We start from the raw sequence: 24,200 nt of genomic DNA on the forward strand, positions 1-24,200 counted from the left end.
CAATCAGTAAAATACAACATCTCAACAACCCACCGCAGCCCGAGCCAGCTGCGGTGATCGGCAAAATCTCTTTCATCGTTCAATCAGCTGTCGGATCGAAGCAAAAGGAACATATAGGAATACAACATTGCTAATCAATTGTAGGTAAACGATTGCCGCCCCACCACGCACCGCCTGTCTCGGTGGTGTATGTTACCTACATATATGTGTGCTGTTGATGATGGTTTGTGGTCAATCCCAATCCTCCCAGAGGCGGTGCAGCACCAGCAAGAGTCACCCCATCAAAAGTGCCACCTAGGTTGACTATTCGCAGCGGGCCTTGCAGTTGAGCTGATCGATCGATCACTTGAAGAGCTGTTACAGTACCTACATATGGTGCAGCCAGCATCAAGCTGAAATTTGATACTTTTCGGATCGGACGGAAAACGCGCGCGTGCACACGCAAAGTCTACGGAGTGCCCTAAGCCGGGCTGTGTAGATATGGCCTGGAGCACCTACGTGATTGACGGGCGTCGTCGTCGTGTTCGGGAATCACAATGCGAAGCGAAAGGACAGTTTCTTTCTGGTCAGAATGAACCAAGTGTTGATGTCGAACAATGTTGTATTTGCAATGGTGACATTTTTTTATTATTTCCAGGAATCGTTGGTCCTGCGAACATGTTTATGTCTGATTTAACTAGTTCCATTTAAACGCTATATCAAAACGAAATGAATAAATATGAATGGATAAATACCTCTCTATACCTAATTCTACTCTAGTGTAAACGGTATGGAAGTATGTCCCATTTTATATCTACCAAGCGACAGTGATATTTATAGCTAGTTTCTCAGATTACCTACATTTCAATAACCGGCTTTAACAGAAAAAATCCCGGCACGCGTTTCTGAATAAACTGTCATTGACAAGTCTGTTAAAGCTTGATTCCTTTTATCAACACATTAACCCGTCAGATATCCAAGAATACCACACATTGTTTAAATGAGCAACTCAAAAAATCACAGTTAGTTGGTGCGTTATAAAGTTAGTTTTTTTGTAGAATAAATAGATAAATAAATAGATAAATAAAAAATAAAACAATAAATTCGTTGAGCTTCGTATGGATTGGCCTAAGTTAAAAATAGATTAACGCAAAGAAAGGAACTAAGACCTGTTTTCGACAAAATCTTTTTTTCTTATATTTAAACTAATAATAAAGTTGATACTTAACATCTATTATAATTTCTACCACTTGCTAGTAAATACCCAATAATCATTCGTGTTCACAGTACCGTCACGTGAATCCGTGAGATATTCAGTTGCAATGTTTTTTTTTTAAATTTTAGGCTACAGAAATTTCTAACCCTATGTGCGGGGGTCGAGGGAATCGAACCCAGATGAGCTTCGTACAAGAAACTCCATTTAGCTACTAAACTATGCCCGGAATAATAGCAGCCATTACAAACTATGAATTGTGTGCGGTGTTTTAAGAATTCGAAATAGGTTGAACATACGAACCGGATAGATCGGGATGTATCTACTGTTTACATTTGGTTATGAATTCTATCAGTTTTGTGTACAAGTGCTTGTTTGTGTATAATTTGTTTTCCTGTTTTTACACTAAAGTGACTCTCGCATTTTGCGCTTTGCTTCCAATTTATATCTCAATTAATCATAACCTTCACTCTTGTTGAAAATTTGTAATTGAACAAATCGGTGATAAACAAAACTTGAGATTTATGCTACAGACATTTCAAGTCTAAACTGTTCTTATTCACATAACCGTAATCAACTGTCCATTTTTAGTGCTTTTTCGAATTCATGAAAGCAGATATAGTTTCTACCGTTTCTACCAGACAAAATGGCTGTATGTTGTTAGCTCGAATCAAAACTTGTCGAAAGTGGGTGATAGATCAAATGCCGACGAGCAGCAGCACAACAGTGCAAGCCCTTGTATTCGGTGCTTCTGAAATTAATATCTAAGCTGCCTTAAATTATGTGAAGGGCACTGCCGATTACGAGAAGAAATCCATTTCTGCTACAGTATGATAATACCCTTTTGAAATCGCCAAGGGCCAACTTTAGGGAGCCGCTGAAATCTTTATCTGCTTACTAAATTTGATGAGGACAAGTCATAATAAGTGTGCCAAGTGTGAATACTTATTTTGTGTGTTGTAACCACAATATTATTGTCCGAAAGTCAGAAAGCTAATGTAAACAAAGGGGCCAATAACTGAAATTCCTCCAAAGGCGTCAGAAGACAACATTCAGATTTATTCTGAGCATAAGGTACTGTTCTCGAATGTAAATTGAATAAAAAAAAATGATGAACGTGTTCGAGTTGCACGGCACGAAAAATTCAACTGCAAAAATTTCGAAATAAATAAAACAATAACACAAAGAGTCCAGTGCACAAATGAGGTCCGACCAGTCCCGCACTAAGTTGGATCTCTCGTTGCAATGTTGAGTCAATGTAGATTTTGGTGTTCCTGGAAGCACTCGTTTCATGACAATTTTTGAAGACCAGAGGTTGTTTACTACAGCTTAATGTCAGCGCTTCCTCGAGCTGTTATATTTAACGACACAGCAGGAGAAAAAATAGCATTTTCAAGGAATTTCATCTTTCTATTGTTTTTAGGAGCAGTAACCTACGTCCCCACATGGAAATCGTCAGAGTCGAACTCTTCTTGAGCCAAGAGAGCATAACCGAACAGACGAGCCTCGTGGAACAAGACGAAAATAGGCAAAGGTACGAGTTTGTTGTAACATATAAGGATGTCCCATTTTATGCATATACCACTTAAAATATTAACTGACTGGAGTTGATGATTTTTAAACCGCCAACCACGTGGTTCAGTAGATCCATACATGAAAAGCTAGAATCGATGAGCACACCATCGATCTGAACTTTGTGGGCGGGGATGCAGACGCGGCAGTCCTTCATAAAATAATTATTAGTTACCGAGCAGTCATTTGCTTGCTTTAGGCAAGATATCACAATTCTAGACGAATTTTCGAGATATCTGCTTCTCAGTAGATGATCTTCGATTCGAAAGAACATCAGATATGGTCCGACTGAGTTCAATGTGTATGATTTTGAACGGGAATTTGCAGTCGTCAATGACGAATCACGCTAGATATCCATTTAACCATCAGCTGGTTCTTTTTCAGGAGGGATCATTTACGTCTGAATGTTTCTATGCTCAATGGATCTGAGTTCATTCCCAGTAGAAGTCGTCGAGGTCCTTTGAAACTTTTCGTATCTCTACTGAATTTTGAATGAAATGTGTCATTTGAAAATTAAAATCTACTTTTTTGGGTTGATATTATTGAAAATGCAGATTCATTGTATTGGAATCCACAAATTAGATCGGGGAAAAATGACGCCCAAAGACCTCTAAACTATCAAACTATACTTGCATCTCAGTAAAAGGTTGCTTTTAACTTATAGCGATGGTTTCAATTGCCCAAATTTCCTTTATGCTGAGAACGCTTCAATTGAAGCGTCAATTCCAGAATTAGTACAGGCATTGGACAGTATAGGCATTGGACAATAGACGTTCCGTTTGAGTGCTCCGTATTCTACACGTAAATTAGTGAGAATTACAATCACAGTTTATGTATTGCGCAGATAGTTGATTTCACTGAATTTATGTCATACATATTACAGCGTAACTACAACTGATACTGAGTTGTACTGAAAACCCCAATATACATTTTTCATGATCAATGTGACTAAAAGCATATTTATTTGCGAAAAATAGGGTGACGAGCCTATTTTTACTATGTTTCTATTGTCACCATACTTGTTTGAAGCCGTTGGTTAGAGCAGTGTCTGCCACCTTTGTTCAACGCATTGAGTTTTGAACAGCTGTAACATTCGATTTAGTCCAGGAAATCGTAGGAAAAACTAACTATTGTGGCTTTAACCCGTCATTTCAGAACTAATATTTGTAAGTATTATTCACAGAACTGACGTTATCGCAATCGCAGTGTTGCCAGGCATAGTTTCAGTGAACGGCGAAAACTAAATTATACTAAATCTTTGTTGTCTTAAAATATTATTGAAGACAGGTAAAAGCTGTTAATTTTCACTGTCCAAGCCGCCTCTACATACGGCTTTCTCTTCCCCCATTACACGTGCGACGTACCTTAAAAAATGAATTATCGGCCTCGTTAAGCTACCGCATTTGGGCCTAATTAAACTTAATTACACATAAAAAATTTACACTGTCAACGACTATCTTTTTCGTACAATCGGACTATTATAAATGCTAGAAAAATCCAGTTGAGTATAGGAAGATAGAAATTGAGCAGTTTCTAGGGAATCAAGTTCGCGTAAAGACAATTTGGTACTGTGTTGTATTTAACCCTTTCATGCCCAACTTTTTTCTAGTGCATGTAGGATTTTAAACTATTTTTCTTTGAAAACGGTGTGGTCAAGAAACACGAAAAGCCATTTTTCATAAAGATAGACGCTTCCCTTGCAGTGCTAGAAGCTGCACATTGTTCCTTCTAATGCCTAATACAATTCTCCTAGAATATTTACAATAGTTCACTTGCGTGGAAAACGTAGCCAAATGCACTCTTAATTGATAAGTTTTATCAGTTTTCAATAATATTGCAACATAACGAAGATATATGAAAAATTAATTTTCCGTCGTCAACGAAAAATGTCCCTGGCAGCACTGCTCCATTGGAATCCAATCAGACTAACTGCAATAACTTCAGTTCTAGTGCTGATCCTTGTAACTGTTAGTACTCAAATGAAACGTAATAGTCACGTTTATTTGCCTTACTTGTTTTTGTGAGCAAATCTTGCCTTAATCAAAAGTTATAGCTGTTTAAAAACGTTGTAGTCCACAAACAACATGCGCATGAATGGGTTAAGGAGCATTATCCTATAGAATAGGTTGTAGGTTAAACCTTTTGAATGTGATTTAAAATGTTATACAGACTGTGGTTTGAAACGCTCGATCAGCCAGCTGGCTCAAGGCACAATAGTAATAAAAATAAATACTGTTGCATGTTATTATCTTGAATATCATGTATCAAACAGTAACGTTTGCTATTGTATACTCGATCTGTATGTAAGAGATAAAAATGATGTACTCTACCATTGGAGCAAAGCACGACATTCCAGCTTCTTTTCTATTGAAAAATACAGACATACAGAAGATTACCCTGTCGCGCTCAAGGAACCGAAAGTAATGACTGGTAGTACATGATTATCTTTTAACATTTGACAGCTATATTGCAAACATTATTATTAGCGTTGTTGAATTCATCGGCACAGAAACATGTTTCAGTGTTGCAAGCTACCCCGCTGTTGTAAGTTACCCCGTTTGACGGTACCTGAGGGCTGCAAACCAACAACCAGCACAACCAACCAAGAATCCAACTCCGAAGAAAACGGATGCACTACAGTGACTCGTACACAAGCAATGTCGTATATACAGGTCTGGCGAAGATGACACTTTGGTATTCGTAAGATGAATCTTACATGAGTGGTGTGAGTGATCACAGTATAAATCGACTTGCTTTCGTCATAGCGGTCGTTCCGCTCCCATTGAATCGTGTGACCGCTATGACGTCGACCCGTTGTGCTTCTGGATTGTTTAAATATTTTTAGTTGCCAACACTAGCAAACCGTGTGTTCTGCCACACCTATATATACCTCATTGGTACACAAGAACATCCGACCATAAACAACAAGAAGACAGTAGCGATCACGAATGTGGATGCGAGAAAACGCAGACTGAGTTATAATCAGCCCCGTGAAAACTTTTTATTGCCTGAAGCTGCCACCAAGTGCCAGTAGCGCTAGCTACGTTTCAAATGTTCAAGGTCTGTTCACATCAACTGTACAACACTGTTTAAAAGTTGGATTCAAAATAAGTAATTATTAACCATATATGAAAAATCACGCTTTCTCTTGCATCGCTTCTTCTCCACAAATTCGAACGCTTTTATCACCTGAGTACCAGTTAAGCACATCAAAATGAAGTTTGTTTGCATTCGATAATTTTCAGGTCGAGTTAACAAGATTGGCTCGTAGTGATATGAACGTTGCTTAAAGCGCGTTCGCTGTCATTTTTGGCAACTAGCCGAGCCAGCCTAAGAGAAGAGACGACAACAGGCTTCTTGCTCTTCTTAATTTTATCTACCAGGCCCTGTCGTAATTTTAAAGACAACAAGCATCCATCGTTGCCAGATTCCATTTGCATGTTTTTCACAATTGCTGAAAATAATTGTTCCTCAAATATCGACCCTCTGTCAAGAATTCACAATAGTAGCTGTATTTAAAAATTGAATTTTATGTTTATTCGTGTCTCTCTTAACAATACATGTAGTTATATCGTCATTCAGGGTATTTATTCAATTTGCATGAATTGTTCATGTGTATGAAAAGTAGCTAAAATAAATTCAGCAGCACTGTTTTTCATCCCGTTTGAAAATATTATGAACGCTCTTGACTGGCAAAACGACCAATCAGAAGCTGGTTCAACAGAGCTGCCATTTATACAGATTTATCTGTATTATACAGATAAGGGCAGAAATAGACTTGATACAAAATACAGATTTAATACAGATTTTTAATACACAATACAGATTAACACAGATTTTAAGAATTTTCAATTGGCGGACCCTTTCTGAAACCATTTTCATTAACTTTGGCCGTTTCTTCAATAAATAATTGTCAAATGAACCATAACACTTTTAAAAATTAAAAACTTGAGTTGGGAAATGTACAGATTACTTTAAAGTACACAATTTAAATTCCGATTTAATGCTTGAATTCATAGTAGACAATACTTGAGGCTTATAAATGGGAATCAATTATCAAAATTCTTTTTCTTCATTCAATACAGACAAAAACAGATTTTTTTGTAATGAGGATACAGATTTTCAAAAAAATAATCTGGCAGCTCTGGGTTCAATATTGAGGTTAGGACTAGATCAAATTGGCTACGCGATTGTCTTCTCTTCTCTTAGGAGCCAGCAAGCCAGCTTATGTTGGCTTCACTCATTTTACAAAGAAACGTCAAAACATTCACCCTCTTGGTTATAATGAATAGCGCAGCTAATGATTCACCACCAAGAAAAAGAATATAAGCACTCAGCAGCAAACTGCGTCCACATGATCTATTGGAAGATTTTTTATTTTTTTATTTCGATTATAGAGGTTTTAACCTTAAGGTCATTCGCCTCTTAGGGTTAGAAAAATCTCTTATGAAAAATTTCTAACCCCATGTGCGGGGTCGGGACTCGAGCCCAGGTGCGCTGCGTACAACCCACGGCTCAGTCAAGTTAACGAGTCATGCAAAAAAATTCATATACAAAAATGCCGCAACTTTTACCAATTTCATTTCACTTGTGCAAGCCCGTAGCGTGCTGTTAGTCGGGTTGGGAGAGCGCTGAAATCTTCATCTGCTTTATAAACTTAGTGAGGATGAGTTATAAGATTAGTCAGGAGAAGCGTGCCATTCCCATGTTCACATTAAATTATAGTTTGAAAGTCGAATTGAAAAACAGTAAAGCCAAACTAAACAACAAAGGGGTGTAAAACTGAGAATCCGTCAAGGGCGCCAGAAAACCACACTACGGCCCTGGGTATATTCTACATCACTCTGATTGTGTAATAGATATTACCCACTCATATTTTTCGGTGCAATAGAATAGGAACGCACCTTCTGCGTAGCTTTTTTAAACTGCGAATCTAAGTTGGTTTTACTTTAAACTTTTGCATTTTTAGTGGGATATTCACAGGTGACCCACAACAGGGAATAAAAACTTTTATGTTTGATTAAAGTATCTCCTCAGAAAATTGCTCTTAAATTTGATTATCAAGCTGAATTAGTATACGGTGTTTGTCAGCTGGTTGGATCATCGTCCAACTTAAAAGCAACTGCATGTCAATATCGCGTGTCAGATATACTTTGATAATCAAATTGACGGAAGAATGCAGAATAGCTGTACTTGCACTACTAGTATCTCCTTGGACTATTTTAACAACAGTCAATCGTTCGAACTTGTCAGCTGGACCACGTACGCCTAAAGCATCTAGCTGGTACTATGCAAAATTTCCAAGCGGGAAACATTTTGGATAAGACCAAATTTTTTTGTTCGCAAGGACACACGACCTTACATAAAGTATAATTTTTAAGTGTTTCGAATCCTCCTCGTCAGTAACTAACGCCGTCTTAATGCTAATTATATAAGTCCAAACCAGCACCAAATTGGCCCTAGTTAGACACTAAAATCCAAAAAATCACACATCTTGCTTAAACGCTAAACAACTAACAGGTGCCTAGTGATGTCTCGATAGTAACCATAGAAGCTCTGTTTGTCGACGGGGAGTGTGAACCGAAACCGTTCTTTGGTATAAGAACCAAACGCCTGGTACTATGCAAAATTTGCAATCGGGAAAAAATTTGGATAGCATTTACGCAAGACGTGTGATTTTTTGAATTTTAGTATCTAACTAGAGCCAATTTGGTGCTGGTTGGAACTTAGCTAACTAGCATTAAGTTGGTGTTAGTTACTGACGAGAAGAAACCGAACCATCTAAAAACCATACTTTAACTAGCTAGTCCCGGAAGATGCGTCGGCAAGCATACACAATCGCTTTTGACTTGGGAACCAAATACGACGCACTAAGCATTACGGCTTTAGTGTCTAACTGGTTCTAAGTTTGTGTTAGTTACTGATGAGTTATCTAAGCTAGCTATAGCGCCTTCATGTACAGATTGGTTTAATCCAATGTTTTTCCTTTAGACAATAAATTACGCTTAGTTCCAGCATTAAGAACGTCCCATAAATTGCCAACTGTAGGTGACACTTCATGCCTTCAAAAAAATATTTAAACTCTTTGATGTATATCTCTATCAAAGACATTAACGCGACACTTCGTTCAAATGTTCCAGATATCCACAATTTTTGAACAAAAAGGGGGAACTTTACGTGCATGTAATTGTTGAAGGACAGATCATGCTTCGAAAACCTTTTCTATCGCTGTAGAGCGTAAAAGTCGACTAAAAACTTCAACAGTGAAATTCAAATAGAAAGAATAGAGAAAAGAGAGTCCCGAATAAAAACTGGTCCAAAGAAGTCGATTTTTACTATAAAGTGTATTCAGCTGACTTACTGCTGAGTATTATTACATTATTATGACATGATTTTTTAGTGCAAAATCAATGGTCTTCAACCGATTTTTCAACTAGTGGATTATCGTGCCATGACTTTTAGGAATCAGAACTCTTAAGGCTATTCTTACATTCGAGGGACACAGTGCATGTTTTATGCTTGAAGATTTTAGTCGAAATTTACACACTATCTGTCATTTTCCCTTCCGTATCAAAATTTTCTTCTCGTCTCGGCAATATACCGACAAAGAAGTTTCACCTGAGATTCAATTACATTTTGCTTACACTCATCTGCTGTTGGCATAATTCCCATTGGTCGCATCCTGCAGCTCATCCAAAAGGGAAACCCCCCGATACCTTTGCTGGCCGTACTGTCGTACGACAGCGTTCAATTGGTTCATCTCCGTCCGCAACGAAGCAATACTTTCCTCCAGTGGCATAACTGACTGGTCGTCCCGACGGGAACATTCAGCGATAAGATCCTGCAAGGCCTGTTCGTTGCAACTTGCGAGGGAGGTTGGAGATTCAACCTTTGACTGGACATCGGACTGCGTCAAATGGTTACTGTTGCCAGAGCCCAGGCTCGGTATAGAGTCATTGGTGCTGTCTGGTAGACTATTGGATTGACAGATCTGAAATAAATTAAAGAAGCTTAAGTATATCGAAGATTTCGCCTACGCAAACACAGCTCACCTTTGAATTACGATCCGCCAGTTGCATAATCTTCTCCTTCAGCGCTCGAACCACTCCCTGCAGCTCCTGCTTCTCCTTCTTCTCGGCAACAATTTCCTCTCGAAGAAACTGCAAATCGTCGAAAAAGCTTTGTCTAGAACTCGTTATTATCTGCTCTGAATCCTCATAGAGTTTGATCCGGTCGTAGGCCTCCTCTAGCTGAACATCACGAGCATGCAACTGCTGTCGTAGAGCATCAAGCTCCTGCAGTCGCTTTGACTCATTCAACTGCTGTTCACCGATGGAACCCTGCAATGAATTTCGTTCGCTGTCCAAATCGTGAATCATTCGATGGGAATCCTCAAGCTGAATAGTTTTAACCGTCAGCTCTGATCGGATCTCGTCGGTTTCTACTCGCTGCAACTCGGTTGCCAGTTTCAAATTTTCAATCACCGTATTCTTCTCCTCCGAAGAGGACAATGACCCTTTGAGTTCCTCCTCCAACTTCTGAATCTTGACTTCGCATATGCGAAGCTGTTCCTTCAGTCGTCCGTTTTCTTTGTGCACATGCTGTTTGTCACGCAGATCGGCGAAGATCCGTCGAAATGCAGTCCAAATGTCTTCATCTGCTCGCAACATGCAGTTACCGTCCAGTGTTGCCAACAGTCGAGATTTTTCATTCTTCAGAGTGGTGCTTTCCTCAACGGAAGATTCTAGATCCGCTTCCAGCAAAATGTTCCTTTCCCTAAGCCGCGCAACTTCACCCTGCAAGGAAGTGACCTTGGCAATATCCTGCTGTAGCATTTCGAATTTCTGCTCTGCCATTTTTCTAGCCTGATTGTGCTCTTTGACCTTTCTCAGTAGCGTTCGATTGTTCAGTTCATACCGTTTCAGTTTATGCCGATGTTCACTTTCAACTACCTTCAAAAGTATTTTGAGCTCCTTAGCATCATCTGAAGGAATCTGGTCCCCGTGCCTGACACATGTGACACTTTTCTTCAATTCTTTATCAAATGATCTGCTTCTAGCTATCTTCGGAGTCTTTCTTCCACTAACAACGGCATCTCGTTCGATCGTTCCCTGGAGTTCATCAATGTCCTCTCTCAGCTGTTTGACCACCTCCTCGCTTCTTTTGAACTTATCATTGTACTCAACACACTGACCTAGTTTCAACTCTAGGTCGAGGTTTTTGGATTGTATCTTCCGAAAATTGTCCAAAAGCAGCTCGTACCGTTCAGCTGCCAACGACTCAGTCATCCTAAGCTGCGCTTCCAACTCCGTTCCGCATTTTTTCAGCAACTGATAACGATCCTGAAGCGTACGATATTCCTGCTCCAACTTACGTAGGGCAAATTCCTTCACACCGAGTGCTTGTCGCGTGTTTTCAAAGTTTATTGATAAAACTTTTAGCTGAGCTCTAAGGTGACCCAAGCTGACATCTAGCTCTCGATTCGTGAAACTATACCGCGCAATTGCAGCTTGAAGCTCGTTGCGTTCTCGCTGCAGTTGTACTTTTTCGCTCTTTAGTCGGGTGCTTTCCTCTTCCAAGGATGCAATTCTAGATGTAGATTCCTCTTCCTTCGTTTTATACGTTCGCAACAAATTATCCTGATTGGAGAGTGTATTATTCATTGCCTGTAAACTGATAGAAAGCTGCTCCTTTTCGTGCACATGTTTGTTGTTGATTTCGGTTAGAGAAGTTATTTTATCTGAGGCTTCCTCTAATTTTGAGACATATTCCGCTAGCACTAAATCCGGAACTTGTTCCAACTTGTCAAACACTTTAATAGAATTCAACTTACCGAGCAGTTCATCTTTCTCCTTATACGCTTTTCGTTCTATTTCCTCTGCATTTCGTATCACTTGTTGAATTTCTAGCTTCAGCTGCTGACAGTGAGCCTTTTCCAAGCTAACTCTGTTCTCCAACAGCAAGTTAGTTTCCTTTAGTTTGGCATTTGCATTTTGGCACGCGTGTAGCTCGTTCCGGAACCAATCCTCCGAGGTTTTGGCCGAACTGAGATCATTTCTTATTTCCAGCAAAACTTTTTCCAGCTTTCTCAGTTCCAGGGACAGCTTTTCCTTATTACAGTACTGCTCTGTTATTTTTTCTTTCAATATACTGTTGGCGCGATCCTTACAGTCCAACTGAACCCTCAACTGATCCAAATCGGATTGTAGTTTGAGCAATTCTAAATATCCGGATGAATCATCAACAATACCAATCCTCCCCAACTGCTCCTTCAAATCCTCAACCTCTTGCTGCAAGCTAATTTTTTCATCCACAACTCGGTGCAATTTTTTGTTCCACTGCAGTTCTACCTCGTTACGAATTTCGTTCCATTTGTACTTGTATGTCAACAACTCCGTCTTTGTATGATACAGCTCCGTGTTCAGTTGCACGAATCTCTGGTGCAGATCGTGCCCATTCGGACTAAGCGTCGCTTTTCCCTTGGAACTTTCCGAAAACGAAAATATCCCCGAATCGTAATTCCCCAAACTCTCATTCCACAGGACATTCCAAATATCGGACTGTTCTGCTACACAAGTCTGTGTTGTATCGGAAAGCAAACTTTCTGGGGCATTTTCTTCCTCTTCCACATCCTCCTCCTTCCGCTGCAGCTTCCTATCACCAGCAGACAGCAGCAACTTGTGCCAGGTTGGATTCCCCACCGATGGAGATCCATCCGGCTCGTCTTCGGCACAGTCAGACGGTGCCTGTAAATTCTCCGATTCTGACATAACGGATGCCAGCTGTTGCTACCGTAACCCAGAATCACTTTTCCGTTCCTGCCATCATGGCAATTTTGTGCACTGCACTAGGTGGTTTCGCACTGCGAAAGCCACAAGTTTTTAGAACCTATGCTTCTATATTCCTATCGAAACTTTGCCCCCGTATTTGCGTCGAATTTAAATGGAATTGAATGCTGCAGCAACAATAACACAAAGACACTTCGCACCACAATTCGTGCGCTCAGGCGAACATTTTTACGATAAACACATCATCATCGAAACTTTTTCACTTCTGTTGTCAGCACTTTTACCTTGCAGACCCATTCGTATACAGTATGACGTCGTCGAATGGAAAACAAACAAACAGAGCGAGAAATGCAAAGGGCATCGCGTGGCGCGAAGCGAGAGCTCTCCAACACGGGGAATAGATGTCGAATTGGTTACCGTTCGTGTTGATGGGTTGCCAGTTGCATAGTGTGCGATCGGAGTAAATGCTACTTGAAACTTTGAAATGCTTACAGAAAAAAAAGTTTAAAAAAATGCTATTTGACACGTGAATTCTTCCTCGTGATAATATCTCCATTAACTCACGAATAGAGCGTGAAACCCAACCGAGTAAAACTTCACTAAAACCTCTAAAATGCTTCGAACTTTAATTATTACGAGATTCTTTCGTCACTACGACTCCTTTTGAAAATATTCCCAACAAACATTATACTACATGAACTATAAGACTACGTGTTGATTAAAAGCAGATTAAATGTTATGTAAGCTGATTAACACTTTCGCTGAACTATTTAAACATTATCAGTTTATTCAGCCTATTTAAAATCCAGTATTCGCCAGTTCCAACTAGGTTAAACTATACTGCCAATAAATGTAACAGCGACAATTTTAAAGCTTTTATTCAACCATCTTAATTAGACTGAATTAAGAGTTGAATAAATGATGCTGTTACCCATAGTATTACCTTTAATCATTAAGCTGCACTACATGTCTTCAAAATGTTGTTTCTACCTTTACATTTGCCGTTTTACCACCTTAGACTTTTAACTGAATTATGTGTTTAACAAAGGTAATTGTACCTACTACAAAAATTGGCACTATTAGCAAACCATGACGAATAGCAACCGACCTGGGTTCGAGTCCCAATAAACGCACATTATTTCTTTTTTTACTTTTACTTATTCTATTTGTTGTTTCAACGGTTTGCTCTTGTAACATTTATACAGTTTTTTTATATTTTTATGCAGTTAATTTACAATTTTAATTTCATCCTCAAAAAATGTCATTGCTAACAAAAAGAAACTATCAAGTTAGTACGATGAATTAGCAAACCTAAAAAAAATTCTCACCGATGACTTGCATATACATACACACTTAGTTGAACTCAGCCAAATCCCCGCACATCCGAGTAAGAAGTAAATTTTTATACTGATATCTCGGAAAAGTGTCGTTTGTTTGCTGATTCCCAGCAAACAATTGTAGCTTTTACCAAGATCTAAGCGAAAAATGAATTTACCGAGCAGCTCCAATCTCCGCGGAATTGGCAAAACTGCTGAATTTCGACAAAAAAAATACATGTGTAGTGCATATCCAATCGTATTGTAGGCAGAAATAAGCTGTAGAAAATGTTTTTCGTTAACCTTATTTTTTCACGAATTCATTATTTTTCATTCACAAAAAATTAAAAAAAACCCTTTTTGGCAATATTAAGGAAATTTTAGCGTCATCAATTTGCTATCTAAAATTAGCTCTAGAATCATATTATATTTCTCAATATTAGTAGAAATTTCAAAAATACCTCAGAGGATTTTGTATTGTACAGAAACCTTTTGTATGAAATTGAAAACAATTCATTTTGGTTTTCGAAGTAAGTGCCTGTCTATGGACTATAGAGTCCCTGGAATAACATACGTATATTACATTGATGACAACTGTACTCAAAAATCTTGCAAGCGAGAAATCAGTGTATTTTCTAGGTTTTCAGCACGTGAAACCAACGATTTAAGTTTTTCAATGTACAAGCTTACCAACTCACACGCGCCCTTGTTTATTAAATTAAAATTATTTTCGAAACGGTCTGTTTACTTGTGAAACATGAATATTATCATATTGAACACAAGAGAAACTTTTTGTTCCAATGTTGCTGTAAATTTTTGGACACCAGCATTGCTACCATGATTTTTTCTACCCAGCGACTTGCAAACAAAGGTACAATGGTTATTCACGCAGGCGAACTTAATTGATATAAATAAATAAACTATTGAATTCGAACAGCGACTTCCGCTTACCAAAAAAAAATCACGATGGAAAGAAAATCATTTGGTAGGGAGTGGTAAATAAATCGAGGAGATTGCCACCTTAGAATTATAAATGGCTTCAATCCATTATTCGTTTACCACCACTTTCATATGACACTCATTTTTACTTATCTAAATGTTTTGTGACTACCTTAAGTCCTCACCTTGGATACAAAAACGTCTACAATCTTCAGTTTTTGAAATTAGTAAATTGTCTAATTTAAAATTCCCGAATGTTCTAAAAATTATTAAATAAAAAAAATTAAAATAAAAAAATTATCGTAGGTTGGGATTCGAACCCAGGCCAACTAGGTTCACTCAAACCTATAAAAGGCTACTGTAGCCTTTGTACAGACTCTATACAGCAGCCTAGACTTGTCGCTATATCGGTGAAATCTTAAGCATTCGATGTATGCAAGATTGGTACAGACAGTAAGGTAAGTGCTTAGTATTCAACAGGTTGCGGGTTCGAATCCCAGGTACGTCATATGATATCCAACAAGGTAATGCATTTTTGCCTACCTGTAACGTAACACAAATAAAAGAAGATGGCTTCCAACGAGATTGATGGCGTATGTAACTTGAAATAAATATCTTTTTTTAATTATTTTCCAATGATAATTCTCTCAGCTGAATAGCGATAACGAAAAGGTTTATTGATAAAGCTAAACTGTGGTTTTCTTCAGGCTGTATACATGCTGAAAAATTGTTCTTAAATTTGTCTTAATCAGAGACAAGCTGAATAAATTCTTCAAATCCAGATGCTTAAGGGTGGAATAAACGACATATGATTACACGTATATTTCCAATGTTCAGTTAGAGCTGAATAAAGCAACTATTAAAACGTTTATAAAACCGCGAAATGTTTGTTGGGATGTGTACCCGTTTTACCCCTAAATTCCTCCCATAAATCATTTGTGAAGTTAAACCTGGCTGTGCTTGACGGAAATAGGCTGATGAAAAGTAGTAATTTTTATGTATAAAGATCTGGGGAATGTATCAAAAATAGTAAGAATGGCCGCACGAAACGTTCGTATCCGTTTTACCCCAATTCTTCAAATAATACAATAGTGTGGAATTATACCTTACTCAACATTTCAGAAAGAGGCTGAAAGCGGCTGATCAAAAGTAATAATTATTGTATAATTCAGGGGAGTATATTAAAGATAGTTAGATTAACCGTTCGAAACGTGTGTACACGTTTTACCCCACGTCTTTTCCTAACTCAGGCGGGAAGTTAAACCTGGCTGTGCTTCTCGGAAAAAGGCTGAAGGCGGCTGATGAAAAATAGCAATTCTTATGTAAAAAATTCCGAAAATCGAAGAAAGAAGGTTAGAATGACCGCAGAAAACGTGTATATCCGTTTTACCCCAATTCTTCACACGATGTATGTGTGATCATTATGGAAAGAGGCTGAAAGCGGCTCACCAAAATAGTTTTTCTTATGTAAAACAGTTCAGGGAATCGATTAAAAATCCTTTGAATGACCACACGAATCATTTTTACCCGTTTTACCGCAATCCTTTCCCTTATACAGGTGTAAAATTATACTTACCCCATATTTCAGTATGAAGCCGAAAGCGCCTGATAAAAAGTAATCTTGTATGTTAAATAGCTCAGATAGCTAGAACGTCCGACGACACATGTGTATTCGTTTTACCCTAAGTTCCTCCTCGATTTTCCGTACTTTTTTATAAATTACTACATTTGATCAGTCGCATTCAGCCTCTTTCTGAAATAAAGGGCTAAATCTAACCTCACACTTGAGTTATGAGAAGAATTGTGGTAAAGCGGATACACAAGTTTCGTGCGGTCTAACGACGTTGAATCCCTCTGGATAAAGACTCGACACGTCAATCGTTTGTTTACCATTTATCTGTAAAGACTCGCCATCTCTATCTTATTCTTATTATTTATCAGTAAGTGTCATTCCAATCGAGCATGAGACCTGTCAATGGCCCTCGTTCCAGAAGGATTCGAAGCGATTTTCATCGGAATGAGGGCTTTTGACAGGTCTCGTGCTCGATTGGAATGACACTTGCTGATAAATCATAAGAATAAGATAGAGATGGCGAGTCTTTAACCAGAGGGATTCAGCGTCTTCAGTGCGGCCTTTCTATATTATTTTTATATATTTACTATATTCAATTGATTCACCGGACTTTTTTCATAAAAATAACTGCTTTGGATGAGCCAAATTCGACCTCTTTCCCAAATGTTAAACTTGGTTTTCAATCATGAATTATAAAAAGAAAACACGGTAAAACGGGTTCACATATTTCAGATTCTTTCAGAAATATATTGCCATGTTTAATTTCACTTTTGAGTTTAAGAATAATTGGGGTAAAACAGGTTCGCTCGTTCCGTGTCTATCTATCTTCTCTCGTTTCCTTGGTCTTTTTTGTATAAGGAACACTACTTTTCATCAGCGGCGTTAAACCTTCTTCCGAGATGTGAAACAGAGGAAAGCTAAAAAATCAATATTTAGGAAGAATTGGAATAAAACGGATTAAAACGTTTTATGTAGACTATCGTACTATCTTCCTTAGAAACTTTGGTCTTTTTTGCATGAAACCGCCATAACTATGCTTCCCCGCATTCAGTATTCTTCCATATTATATAGCCAGTAATAAAAATAGACACTAACAAAAAGGGGAATTAGGGCAAAACGAGCATGAGAGCGTACTTTACGGTCACTTTTGATGCCTGCTATCGATTCCCCAGACATTTTTACATAAGAAGTATACATTTTTCTCCTTAGGGTGAAATATAGCATAGATGCATTTTGGATAACAACAATTAGCTTTCTATCAAGCTCTTGAGAAAAGTTGCGTTTTGGGCCCATTTTTCCCACTGTGCGCTGGGTTCAAGTGTTACAGTAACCAGCTAAATAGTATAATACATAGTATGAGTTTACCTGTCTTCAGATATAATGTCAAAATGGTAAAATCGACAGAGATGTGACCAACCCCAAAATCGCCAATTTTTTATAACTGTTGTATTCAGCAATCTATCTAATCAATAGAAAGCGTTTAATGCTTATGGTAAATATATCATAATCATACACATCAGACTGAACCAAATAGTAGAAAAATCTGGCATTATAATTGTAATTGTTTATTGAGGGCTTCAACCAAATGGTCATTCGCCCGTAAAATCTGGTATCTTTTCATCGTTTAAAATTATAAAAATGAGATATTTGGAAAAAATGATAAAAAATCTTGGAGTTTGGCTCCATAAATCTCATTAAAAATATGAACTTTTTGAATTATAAGTAGTATGGAATCCTCAGATATACAAGGTGTTTGGTTCATGGTTAAGAATCTTTCGAGGGTGATAGGGGATCACATGTAGAGATAAAAATCTTCCTACACATACCATCAAATCATAATCGTTACAGAGTTATTCAACTTTTCCTGTGACTAACTTGTTCATCTTAAACTACTTCTAACTCGAAAAGTATAGGGGAAACCGAGAAGAGTTGAAACAGAGGAAAGTTCAAACAACGCAAAATTGCTAGCGATACCATGCCGTCAGAAGTCTGGCCAAAGTACTTTTATTTTATATCTTTCGTATATGTCAATATGAATTTTTTGCAAAATACCTAAAAGTATGGTTTTGTAATAAATGGGAATTGTTTGAACTCTCCTCTATTTCAACTAGAGGTGTGCGCCGGCGCCACGCCGGCGTGCTTACTATTTTTACCTGCAATCGTCGGCGCGGCGCGGCGCGAACCTCTAGTTTTAACTCACCTTGGTTTCCCCTGCATAGTATTTCGAATCCTTTAGTTTCATTGGAATGGGGAGAGAAAATTTTCGAATAAATGGTGTTCTTTTATCTTACAGTTGATTACTTTAAGTAACTAATAGTATTTAAAAGTTAGAGTTTTTGTTCATTTCTCGAAAATTCAAATAGTTAATATCATCATTTTAATAATTCAGATTATTCGTCTGAAAAAGCTTCATGATTCGTTCTTTGGTGCGATACACTCTACTTCCCAAGTAACCATAAGCATTAAGCCATTGCACTATATTGGCTATACATTTGCACTAATGTTGCATTGAAACTCCATTACAGCATTAACAACGCAATAAAGCCCTTTATTAGCATCAATAATGCATAACTGCACAGCCGACATATAGCATTATAGCTTGCTTTATATGCGTATATAAAGCTGATATAACGCGTACATGCTTCAAGGATCTTTAAGGCATGTAAGCTTTACAAGTGCATTTAATGCCATTATAGAGCATATAAAAAGCTGACATAATGCTATTGTAATGATGTGGGTTTATTTGTTATGCAACTCTTCTTGAAGGTTATATTCGGCATATTTCATTCCAATCGAACATATGCAATATAGTCCAGGAAGCAAACGCAGCGCACTTACCGTGAAGGACGAGGCAAGGTACCTCAGTTCGAGTCTTACTAAAGGTAATTTTCGTAAACATTCATATCATGTGAGAACGAAAACCCATTAAGGATATTCATTACAATGCATTAGAACAGAGTCAATTACGGTTTTAAACAGAATATTTTATTTTAAAATTTTTCCTTTTTGCTCATCATACCGAAAGAAAACATAAGAAATGGTTTTAAAAACATGGCGGACAATGACAACCAACTGAAGCTTTTTAATAGCATTAGTAGTGCCAATATAAGGCTTTCAAATTTGACATTTGTGCGCTTTTGCTATATAATAGCATTAGTACTGCAGAAACGAGCTGTCAATCTTCGCACAGTAATAGCACTATATTTCGCCTTTTCTGGCATAATATCGGCATTAAATAAGTATTTAGGGCTTTACGGCTTTTTAGGACAGCTTTATATGTGGATCTAATGCAGATATTAGGCTACGTTATAATGCTTATTGGTTACTTGGGTTGTTTCCTTGTGTTTGGGTTATTGAACTAGAATTTTTTTTCTTATTTTCTAATTGTTGTGTTTTCATTGAAAAGCTAAGAAAATTTTACAAAAAACAATATACTAATAAAATTTTCTATAAAAGACAAATAACAAACATCATCATTATTATCATCGATATAATGCATCTCAGCAAGTTCTACAATTCATTCGTTGACTCCATATCGATATATCCTTTCGTTTCGACGCAAAATCATTTTAAGGACACCTTTGTATATGCAAATACAATGATTTCGTGCCTACTGCAATTGTGGGGGCGTCATTTGGCGTTTACTATCAAATTGCAGCGAAACAATAAGAGAGAAGAAGAGAATGTCAAAGAACCAGTTATAGAGAATGTTAAGAGGCATTAAATGAAAAATTAGTAATTATACATTTTTTAATCAATAATTACAGAAAAAAAACTCTCCGATAAGCACTAATTTTAGACTTCCTTAGTAGTAAAAGCCAAATAATAAAGACGTGAATCGAACGAAGAATGTCTCAAAAATATGTGGCTTATTTTACACTTTTCAAATGAGTTACTTCGGTCCCTTCAGAATTGACTCCACTCACCACCGGATGGCGCCCCAGTTTGGTTTCTTTTCGAGTGTACTTAAAAACAGAAAATAACGCAACCTAACAACAGGCAAACAAATAGTGCAAGTTGCTATGGTTAAAAATGGAAAGTTATGTGTTGTGAAAAATTGTGCTCGAAAAGCACCTGTAGTGTTCCTCCTTCGTTTTTCGAGCAGGTCTATCTGTAAATATAATTATTTTATTCTCTAAATATAATTATTTTATTCTCTAACATTATCCTAAATAATCTTTAATATTGTCCTATGTATACGAAGGGATTGAGGAATGTAATGGATTCGGTTTTGTCGCAGAAAACGTAAATAAGGTTTACACCAGACGATCTTTTGGGAAAGACTCCACTTGTATGGTGTGCGAGATATCAATCGCAAGTTGACAATGAGGACTAAGTACGGTACGCATGCGTTTTTTTATTTTAATTATAAATTACCATCTATCATTTCAGATAGCGTTATCTATCAACCCATCGAGAAAATTTTATCTGATTTGTGAACCGGCGTCAACGTGAAGCTAGTCACGCCAAAGTACGAAGGTCTCCCCTTCAACTCAGTTGGTACTGTCCATAGTTTCTCAGCAATGATATCAAAATAAAATTCAATCGCGCTGAGAATCTACATGATACTACCCGGTCAAACCATTTGGAATTTGATTCGGAATCCTGAATAGAGCCAGTATGGATTCCAACTCAAATTCAACAACCGATTCTGAAACCGATTGAGTCGGAATCGGTTGTTGCATTTGAGTTGGAATCCATACTGACTCCATTCAGAAATCTGAACCGGTTCCGGAATGAGTGGTGCATATTTATATCGTAAAAGGTTCCATGACGCTTCGTTTAGTTCACACCGAACGGTTTATCGTGTTACATCAGGCCGATACGACGAATATCCGTGGGTGACATTGTTGCTTCGGTCAGAATGTCTCAATGTGGTACCAAATCAATACATCACCTTATTCAAGCAATTATGCGCACAACTCTTGTTAGATGCGGAAGTAATATAATACCCACGTATTCGTGAGCAGGCATTTCTTTTTGAATCGAATTGTTAAATATTTTGTCAGTGTGCAGCGTCGTATTTAAATTATTTCTGATAGCATCTAGCAAATAAAGAACAGATCCAATATAGTATATAATAATATCGTATGTAATAATGTATATCAAATTGCTGCCTCAGATACATAATGTAGTCAAATACCCAAACGTGTCTTTGTGAAACAATCGTTTTTTCATAAGATCGATTCATACTGTTGGTATGTTTTATATATTGAATTTAATCGTGAACTGATTCCTCCTTAAACACTTTGAAAACTTCAGACATTGTAAAAACACGAACCCAAAATATCCAACTACTGTTATCATTTTCCTTTGAATCTGAAAAAATCATGTAGGGCTCTATATTTTCCAGCGATATAGCAAAACTTGACTTTATTCAGCTGACATCTGGTATTTTTCCATTTTCTAAAAATATTCTTTGTATATATAGTTGCAACAGAAACGTTTTATTTTATCCTAAAACCTGTTTTTTGTCCAAATACTTGCCTCGTTACGAGAATACTTCCATTTCGATCATATCACAAAACCTAGAGCTGCAAGGTGGCATGCCTTATTTGAGGATTTGTATTTCATGCTCTGTTATTTCTATTTTCCTTAGATACTATTTAGTTGTTGTAACTAAGATACATTTCGTCGATAGAAAAAATGAGTGCTCGTGCATTTGACGCTAGTAAAACGTCGTCGTTGGGTTTGACATTTCGAGGGACCGTGAGTTACTTATTGGCGAATCCATAATGGACCAAAAAATAAATGTTAGAGGCAAGGCCCTGGTAAAACGTCGCTTAGTATTCTTAACTAAAAGACATTTGTACATAACTCTGTAGGAAATGTTCTCAGCTTTCCAACTAATCCTTAGGAATATGCACATGAAGCATTTTTTTACGACTAGAGCCTTCCAAGTACTTACAAGTCGACTACAAAAAGTTTAATAACGAATTGACAAAAAACGAGAAGGTGAGGAATAAAGAAAAAATTACGGCTCGTTCCGAAACACAACTTTTGTATAATGGGTATTCCCAAGAAACAATTTGGAAACAACTGTAAGACTATTTACTGAATAAATGCCTAATAAAAGCAACCTATGCTGAATAAACAGTATTGCTGAACTATGTTATGAACACTAGTTTTATCAGTAAATTAAAACACTGTTATTCAAAATCATTAAATGTGTTGAAATATCGGCAAAATAAACGTGCTTATGGCTAGTTGTAGCACGGCTATTCAAATTATATGTTATACCTGAACAATATGCTGAATAAATGTTTTTCTACCTGCTTTAGGTATCTCAATACAAATGCTATAAAATTGCTGATAAGACTCTGAAAAAATGTTAGTCCCATCAATCAAAAATATACTGTTCAGCATGCTATTTTTTTCTGAACTACATACTGAATTAAACTGCATTCAGCAGAACTGATCACTTCTGTTCAATTGATACGTGCTAAATAACATGCTGAAAATTGTCATATGCACTTTGTAAACATTGCCAGCGATACTCTGGCTCGTATTAAAAATCGAAAAATCGCTTGATGTTTTTGTAAAAGGAATTCTACCCAGTATAGCTCAGCCGGACAATGAGCCAGAATTCTAGCTGATTCCAGTTAGTATTCCGACACCTGTGACACAACCGATGATTCTAATTAGAATCGTTCATTACCGGAACCGGAATACTAACTAGAACTAGCCAACAGCATCATTTTCGGCTGAACTTACTGAGTAGATTCGCAGTCTTGTTTCAGGACCAGTATGAGTGAACCTGAACTGTAAAAGTGTTATCATGCAAATGTTCTCAAATAGGTGGTTTAAATCAATGCTCGCTAGTTTGCGGCGCGCTTTGGTCTTCACCTTCTTTGTAGGTGGGATCAGCTGTACATCTGATGTATCGGTAGTGTGACCCGCCTGCCTCAGTTTCAGCTTCGTCAAAGATGGGGATATATTTTCGTTTTACTTCGCATTTTAATCTGTTCAAATTTGGAGATGGTTTCGATGATGGATCTCTTATAAGTAATTCCAACCGCTTTGGTGGCCATAATAGATATTTTCCATCGATCCATTGATGTGGAACTATTGAAAGAACCGGTCGACTCGCTTCATGGTTTGCACAATGCAGAAAAAGTGACCGGTGTCTGAAATGCAGATAACATACCGCAAGGGGACATTATAGTAACTAGTGTTAAAAAATACAGTGCTAATCGTGCAATTTATAGTAATAGTTATTGATTCAGTACCAAAACGAGCATATGTTTAACGTCAAATAAAACATTATTTCGCTAGAAATATCCACAGATCACAGTCGCTGAACAAACATAGTTTGCAGCACCTGTAACCCCTGTAACCAACATGCACTGCGTTTTGTTATATGCTTAATTCAAAATCCGATTTGGGCTGCAAATTCATAAATTTTTGAGAACAATCCACTTACCTTATCGTGGATATAACACTGGCTCATTTTATTAACTTTCAGCAGCTGTTCGAAATAAAAAAAAAACTCAGCAGCACAGTAGATGAATAAAATCACGACTTTTAATGCCAAATGATTCGAGGTTTTGAAAAAAATGCTCCGTTGTGATGAAAAAAATTATCGAGATAAATGACGTTACCATCCGAGGTGTAAGGTTGCACCTCCTGTTCTAAGGTTGCACCCCCTGTTTGAATATACGTATTTGAGGCTCTTATAAAGCAGTTGATCAGCGCCGGTTTTGAACTGCCATTAACACAACGCTGATTAAAAATATCAATGTTGCCGCAATTCAGCTATTAAATTATGACTATATGAATACTTACTTGATTGGTATGATGACCAATTTTTCATGTGCTAG

The 24,200-nt window shown here is 37.5% G+C and overlaps 1 protein-coding gene across 1 annotated transcript; it reads right to left on the minus strand.

Annotated features, from left to right (window-relative positions):
* Positions 1–253: 253 nt before the first annotated feature.
* LOC131689060 (paramyosin-like) lies at positions 254–12,852 on the minus strand. The gene is made up of 2 exons (XM_058973831.1): positions 9,817–12,852; positions 254–9,755 (listed from the first exon to the last, which is right to left on the minus strand). The coding sequence occupies exons 1-2, from the start codon at positions 12,532–12,534 to the stop codon at positions 9,411–9,413; spliced, it is 3,063 nt and encodes a 1,020-aa protein (XP_058829814.1). The 5' UTR covers positions 12,535–12,852; the 3' UTR covers positions 254–9,410.
* Positions 12,853–24,200: the final 11,348 nt, after the last annotated feature.

Source organism: Topomyia yanbarensis, chromosome 3, assembly GCF_030247195.1.
Source record: "Topomyia yanbarensis strain Yona2022 chromosome 3, ASM3024719v1, whole genome shotgun sequence".
In the NCBI taxonomy this organism is placed as follows: domain Eukaryota; kingdom Metazoa; phylum Arthropoda; class Insecta; order Diptera; family Culicidae; genus Topomyia; species Topomyia yanbarensis.

What these genes read in the sequence shown, in the direction of transcription:
- LOC131689060 (XM_058973831.1), bottom strand. Translation starts at nt 12,534, where the DNA reads ATGTCAGAATCGGAGAATTTACAGGCACCGTCTGACTGTGCCGAAGAC. An exon ending in TGGCGGATCGTAATTCAAAG is followed by an intron (nt 9,756 to 9,816) that starts GTGAGCTGTGTT and finishes AATTTATTTCAG; the next exon opens with ATCTGTCAATCCAATAGTCT.